The sequence below is a fragment of the Myotis brandtii genome, unplaced genomic scaffold (assembly GCF_000412655.1).
Source record: "Myotis brandtii unplaced genomic scaffold, ASM41265v1 scaffold3979, whole genome shotgun sequence".
NCBI lineage: Eukaryota > Metazoa > Chordata > Mammalia > Chiroptera > Vespertilionidae > Myotis > Myotis brandtii.
The window spans coordinates 11,595-24,502 of NW_005365278.1; the positions used below are offsets into that span (position 1 = coordinate 11,595).

General features: G+C 46.3%; 3 protein-coding genes across 3 annotated transcripts; all 3 read right to left on the bottom strand.

Annotated features, from left to right (window-relative positions):
* Positions 1–583: 583 nt before the first annotated feature.
* Positions 584–922, bottom strand: LOC102251432 (T-cell leukemia/lymphoma protein 1A). The gene has a single exon (XM_005873015.1). The coding sequence runs from the start codon at positions 920–922 to the stop codon at positions 584–586; it is 339 nt and encodes a 112-aa protein (XP_005873077.1).
* Positions 923–5,670: 4,748 nt separating this feature from the next.
* Positions 5,671–6,009, bottom strand: LOC106727262 (T-cell leukemia/lymphoma protein 1A-like). The gene has a single exon (XM_014545167.1). It carries the CDS (start codon positions 6,007–6,009, stop codon positions 5,671–5,673), a length of 339 nt encoding a protein of 112 aa, XP_014400653.1.
* Positions 6,010–10,603: 4,594 nt separating this feature from the next.
* LOC102251732 (protein p13 MTCP-1) lies at positions 10,604–10,942 on the bottom strand. Its single transcript, XM_005873016.1, has one exon. The coding sequence runs from the start codon at positions 10,940–10,942 to the stop codon at positions 10,604–10,606; it is 339 nt and encodes a 112-aa protein (XP_005873078.1).
* Between the last annotated feature and the right edge of the window lie 1,966 nt (positions 10,943–12,908).

The window sequence follows — 12,908 nt, forward strand, 5'->3', positions numbered from 1 at the left end:
CAACCCTCTATCCACTGAGGCAAACCAGCTAGGGCTCATTGGTTAATCTTCTCTGTCCCCTGACCAGAAATCCAACTGAGACCTCCAGGTTCATAGGTCGTCCCTCAACCACTGAGAAACACCAGCTTGGCTCAAAATGGTTTTATTGATTTTCAAGAGAGGGAGAGATACAGAGAGAGACAGAGAGACAGGGGTAAAGGACAAGAGGAAGAAGAAGAAGGAGAAGAAGAAGAAGAAGAAGAAGAAGAAGAAGAAGAAGAAGAAGAAGAAGAAGAAGAAGAAGAAGAAGAAGAAGAAGAAGAAGAAGAAGAAGAAGAAGAAGAAGAAGAAGAAGAAGAAGAAGAAGAAGAAGAAGAAGAAGAAGAAGAAGAAGAAGGAGGAGGAGGAGGAGGAGGAGGAGAAAGAGCGAGAGAGAGAGAGAGAGAGAGAGAGAGAGAGAGACATCAATGTTCCCTTGCACCCAGTGGGTGGCAGATAGAACAACAGAGCTAAGTAAAAAGGTGAACAGAACTATACATGTCCCACCGGCGGGCCAGAAGGACTGGGGCTCAGGTTTACAAGAGTGGACACCCCATCACGTGTCCTAGTCGTCTTCCATCAACTCAAGGATCATTTCCTCCACTCCATCCACCTTGACGTGGTGCACGATGCGCCAGAACCGGCCCATGTGGTCCTCGTACTGGCCTCCAGGGTGGAGTGTCCACATCAAAGGCATGATGCTCGAGGTGAGCAGGCTTTTGGTGATTGCGATATGCCCAATGGGGATGTCTTCCTGGCGCAACAGTACTTGCAGGACACTTCCTGTCTCCATGAAGAGATGCAGCCAAGTGCCCTGGTTCTCATCCTCATACACCCAGGGCCCATGGATTTTCAGGCAGATGGGGTGTGAGTTGAGGTGCACCTTCAACGGGAGCTCGGCCATGACCCCTCCGTGGTCCAAGGAGCAATAGCCACAGCTTCTCAGAGCTTCTCGCTACTTTGATCCTAGTATCGAAAGAAAGCGGATCGGGTCTCCAAATGCATTATACCTCGGCTTTTATCTTTATAATTTTTACTGTTGTGTTTTTGGTTGCCTTTGGTTTATTTTGCAAACTTATAAATCTCAACTTTTCTTTCTTTTTAGCTTTAGATCTCTCTTCTCCAGCAAACTGTACAAAACTTACTTGAAGTAAAATATGTCTCTGTGAATGTAAAATGGTTCTATGGAATTTTTAAAACAATTTTTAAATGACAGTTGACATAAAACATTAGGTTCATTTCAGGGGTACACCCCAATGATTAGACATTATATAATGGAATAAGTAATCATGAAATTAATCTCATACCCATCTGAAACCACACACAGTTATTGTAATATTACTATAGGCTCAGTGCACAATATTTATGCACTTGGGGGGTGTCCCTCAGTCAGTCCTGCGGGCTCTCGCAGTCCGGGATCCCATGAGGATGTCAAACTGACAGCTGAGTCCCGCTTTAGTGCTGCGGTGGAGGCTCCCACCAACCCCTGTGCTCGGCAGCTGTGAGCCTGGAATTTGGATGAGCGGTGCTCTCCCTGTGGCATTGCACTGACCACCACCGGTGGACAGCTCCTGCCATGAACATCGGCCCCGGGCGGTCAATGTGTGTCATAGCAACCAGTTGTTCTGCCATTTGGTCGATTTGCATATTAGCCTTTTATTATATAGTATTGACTCAATACTGTACTTTACTGTGCCATGACTATTCTTTCATTTTTTTCATATAGTTTTACTGATTTCAGAGAGGAAGGGAGAGGGAGAGAAAGAGAAAGATCAATGATGACAGAGAATCATGGATTGGTTGCCTCCTGCATGCCCCCTACTGGGGATCAAGACTGTAACCTGGGCATGTGCCATGACTGGGAATCGAATCGCCATCTCCTGGTTCTTAGGTTTAAGCTGAACAACTGAGCCATGCCAGCCAGGCTATTTTCCTTTCTTTTCTTTTTCTTTCCTTCTCTTTTCTTTTTTTCTTAATTAAAACTTTGTAGTTGGTTCAACTTTTCTTTTTGTACTGACAACACCACATCCTTTCTCATCATCTCAGAGGAAACTCACAAACCATAGAACGACCCACCCAATGCAAATAATATGCTTTACCTTTAATAGCTGGCATAAGAACAAAGCTAAAGTCAGCGTCCAGGTGGGCTTCTTAACAGCGGTCTTGCTTCTCAAGTGCTGGTGAGAGAGGCAAGACCAAAATAATCAGGGAATGACAGATACCTGGGATACCTGATCAGGCAAACAGGAAGCAAAAAGACAGGTGAAACAGCAAGTAGGATTCCTGAGGTCTCATGACATCACTTATAGAATGATCTCTCCCTTCCCCAAACCTCAGCCATGCTCTTGGCAAGAGCTGTATGGTTTTGCTGCCAAACTCACTTCAGTCCACAAAGTCCAAATTCCTCCCTCAGATCAGACTCCATCCCCAATCCTTCCCCCTCCTCCTCCCATCCATCTTTTTCTTACCTGTTCTTGCTCTGAAGGCAAAGCACCGTTCTTCGCTCCTTTTCTCTGTTACTGGTCTCTGCTTCCCCCTGTCACCTGCAGAAGAAAGAACATGGCCATGATACACCTGTTCCAGGGAGTCCATGTACTAGGAATGTGTCCAAAAAACAAGGTTCCCCTGACTCACACCCCAGAAACCAGTCCCGTGAGACAGGTGGTGGTGAGGAAGGAAAGAGGTTTATTCAGGTGCCGGCAACCAGAGAAGATGGGGTAAGCTCGTCCCCAAATGCATCTGCACATCTCAGTGCAGGCAGAGGCTTTTATAAGGAGGGAGAGGCCAAACAGAGCAAAGAGGTCAGGGGGCGGGGCTTGAGAAGTTCTCTACGTGCCTACAGGCACAGGACAATCTGATAAGGATCTTTCAAGGGGTCAGGTGTCGGTCCAGTGTGCGTCATCCCAGCCTTTATCCTCCTGGTTCTAAGTTTGAAGGTCATCAAAACTCCCAGAACTGGGAAGGTCAGAGTTCATATCTTGTAAAATTAGTTCCTAGGATTCTTACAAAAACAGGCTGTTTACCTAAAAGCTTCATAATTAGTCAGAGTCTGCATTTACATGAACAATGTGTAAAGAATGGTGAGGTGAGTTGTAATTCCCACTATGACGTGAATGCTGAGATGCATAATTGTTCTTCAAGGCGTTTCCACCCTTTAACAAAGTCAAATTGGCCCTAACCTCTTTGGCTCAGTGGATAGAGTGTCGGCCTGTGAACTGAAGGTTCCCGGGTTTGATTCCCAGTCAATGGCTCATGCCAGGTTTTGTGCTTGATCCCTAGTGAGGGACTTGCAGGGTCCCGGGTTTGATTCTCAGTCACAAGCACATGCCCAGGTTGTGGGCTTGAACCCCTGTGAGGGACTGGCAGGAGGGGCCAATCCATGATTCTCTCATCATGGATGTTTCTAACTCTCTCCCTCTCCCTTCCTCTCTGAAATCAATAAAAATATATTTGAAAAAAAAGGCCGACGCTCTATCCACTGAGCCAAAACAGCTCGGGAACTAGGTCGTCTTTAAATGACTACACATCTTGTATGTTAAACCAAGGAAAATAATAAAATATTTTAAAACAAGGTGCAGGTCATCTTAATGCAACACTTGCTTAATATTCTTTAAATGTTTTTATTAACTCAGAGAGGAAGGAAAAGCGAGAGGGAGAGAAAAATCCATGATGAGAGAGAATCATGGATCGGACGCCTCCCATTCGTCCCCCACTGGCAATTGAACCTGCGTCCCGGGCATGTGCCCTTGACAAGGAATCGTATCGTGACCTCCTAGTTCATAGGTCGACACTCAGACACTGAACCATGCCGGCTGGACCCGAAGTGTAATATTTTGAATATGAGAAACACACCTTAGAAACACATCCCTCACGCTCCCCAATCCTCAGCCTTAAAGGTCTCAATGTGCATTTGCAAACACTTTCCTGCAAAGAGGAGAATTTAATCAGCAGTCAGTGATCTCTTTAATGCAACCATGAATGCCCTGAAATTGCTGTCTGGGGCTCCCTCCAGCTCCCCGTCCAGCTGCCTCTCTCTGGTGCATTGGTAGATGAAATTTATGATCGCTGGGCTTTGTTTGGGGCTGTATAGTGCTAAACACAACTAAAAACACAAATGCATCCAGAGCTATATGCTAAAGCCATACAGAGAGCCAGCTCAAGCCTTCAGGAGACGAGCCCTGGCATCCCTAGTAATTCCTCAAAGGAAAGAGATGATCAGCATAAAACACCCATAATCCCCCAAACATTCATTCTTTTTTTGGAGAGGGTAGTATCGGTTGATGAACCTCAGGGGATCAAACAATGAGAATGCTGGTCATTGAAATGAAAACTATTTCCAGTGATGTCTTTGAGCCTTGCCTACTGGGGCTGGGCTAATATTTTCAAGCTTAAGGTATTTTTCTTTGTCTTTCTCTGTTTAACATATGTTTACTAGAGGCCCGGTGTAAGAATTCATGCACCAGTGTGGTTCCTCGGCCTGCCCTCGAGGGATCGGCCGAAAGTGGCTCTCTGACATCCCCCAAGGTGTCCCAGATTAGGAGAGGGCACAGGCCAGGCCAGGGGACCCCACTGGTGCCCAATTAGATCTGGGGAGGGTCACGGGAAGTTAGCCAGCTGGGGAGGGACCATAGGAGGGCTCCAGGGCATGTCCAGCCCATATCACTCAGTCCTGATCAGCCAGACCCCAGCAGCAAGCTGACCTACCAGTCTGAATGTCTTGTCCCTGGTGGTCAAAGCATGTCATAGTGAGCAGTTGAGCAACATTAGCATATCATTTGCATATTATGCTTTGATTGGTTGAACAGATGACCAGTTGTCTAGACACTTTAGCATATTAGCTTTTATTATATAGGATTGATTTTATACAGGAAGGGAGTGAGAAACATTAATGATGCGAGAGAATCATACATCAGGTGCCTCCTGCACGCCCCCTACTGGGGATTGAGCACTCAACCAGAGCATGTGCCCTTGACCAGAATGGAACCTAGGACCTTCCAGTGTCCACAGTCCAACCCTCTATTCACTGAGCCAAACAAGCGAGGGCTCATTGGTCAATTCTTGTCTGTGCCCTTACCAGGAATCTAACCGTGACCTCTGTGTTCATAGGTCGTCCCTCAACCACAGAGAAACACCAGCTTGGCTTAAAATGCTTTTATTGATTTGAGAGAGAGTCAGAGGGACAGAGAGAGACAGAGAGACAAAGAGACAGAGAGAGAGAGAGAAAGTAGGAGAAGGAGCAGTTGGAGAAGTATGAGAAGAAGAAGAAGGAGAAGAAGAAGAAGAAGAAGAAGAAGAAGAAGAAGAAGAAGAAGAAGAAGAAGAAGAAGAAGAAGAAGAAGAAGAAGAAGAAGAAGAAGAAGAAGAAGAAGAAGAACAAGAAGAAGAAGAAGAAGAAGAACAAGAAGAACAAGAACAAGAACAAGAAGAAGAAGAAGAACAAGAACAACAAGAAGAAGAAGAACAAGGAGAAAGAGAGAGAGAGGAAGAGAGAGAGAAAGAGAGAGAGAGACATCAATGTTCCCTTGCACACAGGGGGTGGCAGATAGAACAGCAGAGCTTATTAAAAAGGTGAACAGAACTATACACGTCCCACCGGGGGGCCAGCAGGACTGGGGCTCAGGTTGACAAGAGCCAGGGACCCCATCACATGTCCTACGAGTTGTCTATCAGCTCAAGCATCATTTCCTCCACTCCATCCTCCTTGATGTGGTGCACGATGCGCCAGAACCGGTACATGTGGTCCATGTACGGGCCTCCAGGCTGGAGCCACCAAATCAAAGGCATGATGCTCGAGGTCAGCGGGCTGGTGGTGAGTGCGATATGCCCCCTGGGGATGTCTTCCTGGTGCAACCGTACTTGCAGGACGCCTCCTGTCTCCATGAAGAGATGCAGCCACTTGCGATCGTCTTCGTCCTCAAACACTGAGGTCCCACGAATCCTCAGGCAGATGGGGTGCGAATTGAGGTGCACCTTCGACGGGAGCTTGGCCATGACCCCTCTGTGGTCAAAGGAGCAACAGCCACAGCTTCTCAGAGCCTTCTCGCTACTTTGGTCCCGGCATCGAAAGACAGGGGATCGGGTCTCCAAACGCATTTTACCTAGGCTTTTATCTTTATGGTTTTTACGGTTGTGTTTGTGGTTGCCTTTGGTTTATTTTGCAAATTTATAAATCTCAATTTTTCTTTTTTTTTTAGCTTTAGATCTTTCTTCCAGAACAAACTGTACTAGACATACTTAATGTAAAATATGACTCTATGAATGTATCATGGTCCTATATAAATTTTAAAACATGTTTTAAATGACAGTTGACAAACAACCTCAGGTTCATTTTAGGGGTACACCCCAATGATTAGAAATTATATAATGGACTAAGAAATCATGCAATTAATCTCATAGCCATGTGACACATACACAGTTATTATAATATTACTAGAGGCTCAGTGCACAAAATTTATGCACATTGGTGGTCCCTCTGTCAGCCCTGTGGGTTCTTCCAGTCCGGGACCCCTTGAGGTATGTCCAAATGACAGCTTAGGCCCGCTTTAGTGCTGGTGTGGAGGCTCCAACCAACCCCCTGTGCTCGGCAGCTGTGAGCCTGGCTTTTGGCTGAACGGCAATCCCCCTGTGGGAGTGCACTGACCACCGGTGGACAGCCCCTGCCATAATCATCTGCCCCTGTAGGTCAGTGTGTGTCACAGCGACTGGTCATTCTGTGGTTTGGTCAATTTGCATATTAGGCTTTTATTATATAGGATTGACTCAATGCTCTACTTTACTGTGCCATGACAATTCTTTCGTTTTTTTTCATATAATTTTACTTATTTCAGAGAGAAAGGGAGAGGGAGAAAGAGAGAGAAAGATCACTGATGACAGAGAATCACAGATTGGTTTCCTCCTGCATGCCCCATAATGGGGATCAAGAGTGTAACCCGGGCATGTGCCATGACTGTGAATTGAATCGACATCACCCGGTTCCAAGGTATAAGGAAAAAAACGGAGCCATGCCAGTCGGGCTCTTTTCTCTTCTTTTCTTTTCTTTTCGTTTCTTTTCTTTTCTTTTCTTTCCTTTTCTTTTCTTTCCTTTTCTTATCTTTTATTCTTAATTAAAACTTTGTAGTTGGTTCAACTTTTCTTTTGGTCCTGACAAAACCACCTCCTTTCTGATCATCTCAGAGGGAACTCACAAACCATAGAACAAGCCACCTCATGGAAATAACATGCAAATAATATGCTTTACCATTAACAGCTGGCAGAGGAACAAAGCTACTGTCAGCTTTCAGGTGGTCTTCTTAACAGCGGTCTTGCTTCTCAAATGCTGGTGAGAGAAGCAAGACCAAAATATTCAGGGACAGACAGATACCTGGGATAGCTGATCAGGGAAACAGGAAGCAAAGAGACTGGTGAAACAGCAAGTCGTATTCCTGAGGTCTCATAACATCACTTATAGAATGATCTCTCCCTTCCCATAGCCTCAGCCATGCTGTTGGCAAGAGCTGTATGGTTTTGCTGCTAAACTCACTTCAGTCCACAAAGTCCAAATTCCTCCCTCAGACCAGACTCCATCCCCAATCCTTCCTCCTCCTCCTCCCATCCATCTTTTTCTTACCTGTTCTTCTTGTTCTGAAGGCAAAGCACCATTCGTAGCACCTTTCCTCTGTGACTGGTCTCTACTTCTCTATGTCATCTGCAGAAGAAAGAAAATGGCCATGATACACATATTCCCAGGAGTCCATGTATCAGGAATGTGTCCAGAAAAACAAGGTTCCCCTGAGTCACACCCCAGAAACCTGTCCCGTGGGACAGGTGCTGGTGGGGAAGGAAAGAGGTTTATTCAAGTACTGGCAACCTGAGTAGATATAGGACGCTGGTCCCAAAACGCATCTACGCATCTCAGTGCAGGCAGAGGCTTTTATAAGGAGGGAGAGGCCAAACAGAGCAAAGAGGTCAGGGGGCAGGGCTTGAGAAGTTCTCTACGTGACTACAGGCAAAGTCCAATCTGATAAGGATCTTGCAAGTGGTCAGATGTCGGTCCAGTGTGTGTCATCCTAGCCTTTGTCCTTCTGGTTCTAATGCTGAAGGTCAGCAAATCTCCCAGAACTGGGAAGGTCAGAGTTCGTATCTTGTAAAATTAGTTCCTAGGATCCTTACACAAACATGCTGTTTACCTACAAGTTTGTTATTAGTCAGAGTCTGCATTTACAGGAACAATGTGGAAAGAAGGGTGAGGTGAGCTGTAATTCTCATGAATTACATGAATTCATGTAATTACTGTGACATGAATGCTGAGATTCTTCATTCTTCTTCAAGGTGCTCCCACCCTTCTAAAAAGTCAAGTAGGCCCTAGCCGGTTTGGCTCAGTGGATAGAGTTTCGGCCTTCGAACTGATGTATCCCGGGTTTGATTCCCGGTCAAGGGCACGTGCCCAGGTTGTGGGCTTGATCCCCAGTGAGGGACTTGCAGGATGAGGCCACCGATCCATGATTCTCTCATCATGGATGTTTCTAACTCTCTCCCTCTCCCTTCCTCTCTGTAATTAATAAAAATATATTTGAAAAAAAAGGCCAACGCTCTATCTGCTGAGCTACACCAGCTAGGGTGTTACGTCATCTTTAAATGACTACCCACCTGGTATGTTAAACAAAAAAAAATAATTAACAATTTTAAAACAATGTGCATTTAATCTGAATGCAACACCTGCTTAATATTTTTTTAAATGATTTTGTTGACACAGAGAGGATGGGATAGAGAGGGAGAGAAACATCCATGATGAGAGAGAATCACGGATCGTCCACCTCCCACACGCCCCCTACTGGTGATTGAGCCCGCAACCCGGGCATGTGCCCTAAACCGGGAATCGAACCATGACCTCCTGGTTGATACGTCTATGCTCAGCCACTGAGCCTCGCCGGCCAGGCCAGAAGTGCAATATTTTGAATATGAGAAATGAAACTTGGAAACACATCCCTCATGCTCCCCAGGCCTCAGCCTTAAAGGGCTCAATTTGCATTTGCAAACACCTTCCTGCAAGAGGAGAATTTAATCAGCATTCAGTGATCTCTTTAATACAAACATGGATGCCCTGAAATTGATTTCAGGGGATCCCCCCGGGCTCCCCTCCAGCCCCTTCTCTCTGGTGCGATGGTAGATGAATTATATGATCGCTGCGCTTTGTAAGGGGCTGTTCAGTGCTAAACACAATTAAAAACCCAAATGCACACAGAGTTAGATGTTATGTTAAAGCCACACACAGAGCATGCTGGAGACTTCAGAAGACCAGCCCTGGCATCCCTCGTAATTCCTCAAAGGAAAGAGATGATCAACGTAAAACACCCGTAATCCCCCAAACATTCATTCTTTTTTTGGAGAGGGTAGTATCAGCTGACGAATCTCAGGAGATCAAACAATGAGAAGGCTGGTCATTGAAATGAAAACTATTTCCAGTGATGTCTTCAAGCCTTGTCTACCTGGGAGGGGTAATATTTTCAGGCTTAAGGTCTTTTTCTTTTTCTTTCTCTGTTTAATATATTTTCCTAGAGGCCCGGTGCACGATTTCATGCACAAGTGGGGTGTCTCAGCCTGGCCTGCGGGATCGGGCCGAAACCAGCTCTCTGAGATCCCCCAAGGGGTCCCAGACTACAAGAGGGCACAGGCCAGGCCAAGGCACCCCACAGGTGCCCTATTAAGTCTGGGGAGTGACACGGGAGGTTGATCAGCTGGGGAGGGACCATGGGAGGGCTCCAGGGTGTGTCCAGCATGTCTCACTCAGTCCCAATCAGCCAGACCCCAGCAGCAAACTGACCTACCAGTCTGAATGTCTTGTCCCTGGTGGTCAATGCATCTCATAGTGAGCAGTTGAGAAAACTTATTATATCATTTGCATATTATGCTTAGATTGGTTGAACAGATGACCGGTCGACTGGACACTGAGCATATTGTGCTTTTATTATACAGGATTGATTTCATACAGGAAGGGGAGCGAGAAACATCAATAATGAGAGAGAATCATACATCAGGTGCCTCCTGCACGCCCCCTACTGGCGATCGAGCCCACAACCACAGCATGTGCCCTTGACCAAAATCAACCCTGGGACCTTCCATAGTCCACAGTCCAACCCTCTATCCACTGAGCCAAACACTAGGGCTCATGGGTTAATTCTTGTCTGCGCCCTGACGAGGAATAGAACCATGACCTCCGGGTTCATAGGTCGTCCCTCAACCACTGAGAAACACCAGCTTGGCCCAAAATGCTTTTATTGATTTGAGAGAGAGGGAGAGACACGGAGAGAGACAGAGAGACAAAGAAACAGAAAGAGAGAGAGAAAGGTGAAGAAGAAGAAGAAGAAGAAGAAGAAGAAGAAGAAGAAGAAGAAGAAGAAGAAGAAAAAGAACAAGAACAACAAGAAGAAGAAGAAAGAGAGAGAGAGAGAGAGAGAGAGAGAGACATCAATGTGCCCTCACACCCAGGGGATGGCAGGTAGAACAGCAGAGCTTATTAAAAAAGGTGAACAGAACTATACTCGTCCCACCAGCGGGCCAGCAGGACTGGGGCTCAGGTTGACAAGAGCCAGGGACCCCATCACATGTCCTAAGAGTCGTCCATCAGCTCAAGGATCATTTCCTCCATGTCATCCTCCTTGACGTGGTGCACGATGCGCCAGAACCGGCCCATGGAGTCCACGTACTGGTTTCCAAGGTGGAGCGTCCACATCAAAGGCATGGTGCTCGAGGTCAGCAGTCTGGTGGGGATTCCGTTATAACCACTGGGGTAGTCGCCCTGGCGCAACTGTACTTGCAGGTCACCTCCTGTGTCCATGACAACATGCAGCCATGTGCGCTGGTTCTCGTCTTCATAAACCGAGGGTCCACGGATTCTCAGGTAGATGGGGTGCGAGGTGAGGGGCACGTTCAATGGGAGCTCGGCCATGACCCCTCCGTGGTACAAGGAGCAACAACCACAGCTTTTCTGAGCCTCTCACTACTTCAGTCCTGTTATCGAAAGACAGGGGATGGGGTCTCCAAACGCATTTTACCTCGGCTTTTATCTTTATGGTTTCTACAGTTGTTTGTGGTTGCCTTTGGTTTATTTTGCAAATTTATAAATCTCAACTTTTCTTTCTCTTTAGCTATAGATCTCTCTTCTCAAACAACCTGTACAAAACGTACGTCATGTAAAATATGACTCTATGAAGGTAACATGGTCCTATAGAATTTTAAAAACATTTTTTACATGACAGTTAACATAGAACATTAGGTTCATTTCAGGGGTGCACCCCAATGATTACACATTATATAGTGGACTAAGAAATCATGCAATTAATCTCATACCCATTTGACACCATAACAGTTATAATATTACTAGAGGCTCAGTGCACAAAATTTATGCACTCAGGGCGGTCCCTCAGCCAATCCTGCAGCCTCTCCCAGTCCAGGACTCCTTGAGGGATCTCCAACTGATGGTTTAAAACCGCTTTAGTGCTGCTGTGGAGGCTCCCACCACCTCCCTGTGGTCCGCAGCTCTGAGCATGGCCTTTGGCTGAGCGGCGCTCCCCCTGTGGGAGTGCACTGACCACCGATGGACAGCTCCTGCCATGAGTATCTGCCCTTGGTGGTCAGTGGGTGTCATAGCGACCCGACGTTCTGCCGTTTTGTCGATTTGCATATTAGCCTTTTATTATATTGATTGACTCAATGCTCTACTTTACTGTGCCATGACTAGACTTTCGTTTTTTTCATATAGTTTTACTGATTTCAGAGAGGAAGGGAGAGGGAGAGAGAGAGAAAGATCAAAGATGACAGAGAATCACGGGTTGGTTGCCTACTGCATGCCCCCTACTGGGGATCAAGACTGTAACCTGGGCATGTGCCCAGACCGGGAATTGAACCGAGATCTACTGGTTCCTCGGTTTAAGCTAAACAACTAAGCAATGCCAGCCTGGCTCTTTTCTTTTTTTTCTTTAATTTTTCTTTTGTTAATTAAAACTTTGTTGTTGGATCAACTTTTCTTTTTGTCCTGAAACCACCACCTTCTTTCTGATCATCTCAATGGAACTAACAAACATAGAACAAGCCACCCCATGCAAATAATATGCAAATAATATGCTATACCTTTAACAGCTGATACAGGAACAAAGCTAATATCAGCATACAGGAGGGCTTCTTAACAGAGGTATTGCTTCTCAGTTTGCTGGTGAGAGAGGCAACCGGCAGGGGAGGGCAGTTAGGGGCGATCAGGCCGGCAGAAGAGAGCATTTAGGGGCGATCAGGCTGGCAGGGGAGAGCAGTTAGGGGTGATCAGACTCCATCCCCAATGCTTCCTCCTCCTCCTATGATCCATTTTTTCTTACCTGTTCTTCTTGCTCTGAAGGCAAAGCACCGTTCTTCGCTCCTATCCTCTGTGACCCGTCTCTGCTTCCCCCTGTCACCTGCAGAGAAAAGAACATGGCCATGATACACCTGTTCCAGGGAGTCCATGTACCAGGAATGTGTCCAGAAAAAACAAGGTTCCCCTGACTCACACCCCAGAAACGAGTCCCGTGAGACAGGTGGTGGTGAGGAAGGAAAGAGGTTTATTCAGGTGCCGGCAACCTGAGAAGATGGGGGATGCTCCTCCCAAAACCCATCTGCACATCTCTGTGGAGGCAGAGGCTTTTATACAGAGGGAGAGGCCAAACAGAGCAAAGAGGTCAGGGGGTGGGGCTTGATAAGTTCTCTACATGCCGAGAGGCACATTCCAATCTGATAAGGATCTTGCAAGTGGTCAGATGTCGGTCCAATGTGTGTCATCCTAGACTTTGTCCTCCTGGTTCTAAAGTTGAAGGTCATCAAATATCCCAGAACTGGGAAGGTCAGAGTTCATATCTTGTAAAATTAGTTCCTAGGATTCTTATTCA

Coding starts and splice junctions, on each gene's coding strand:
- LOC102251432 (XM_005873015.1), bottom strand. CDS start 922: ATGGCCGAGCTCCCGTTGAAGGTGCACCTCAACTCACACCCCATCTGC.
- LOC106727262 (XM_014545167.1), bottom strand. CDS start 6,009: ATGGCCAAGCTCCCGTCGAAGGTGCACCTCAATTCGCACCCCATCTGC.
- LOC102251732 (XM_005873016.1), bottom strand. CDS start 10,942: ATGGCCGAGCTCCCATTGAACGTGCCCCTCACCTCGCACCCCATCTAC.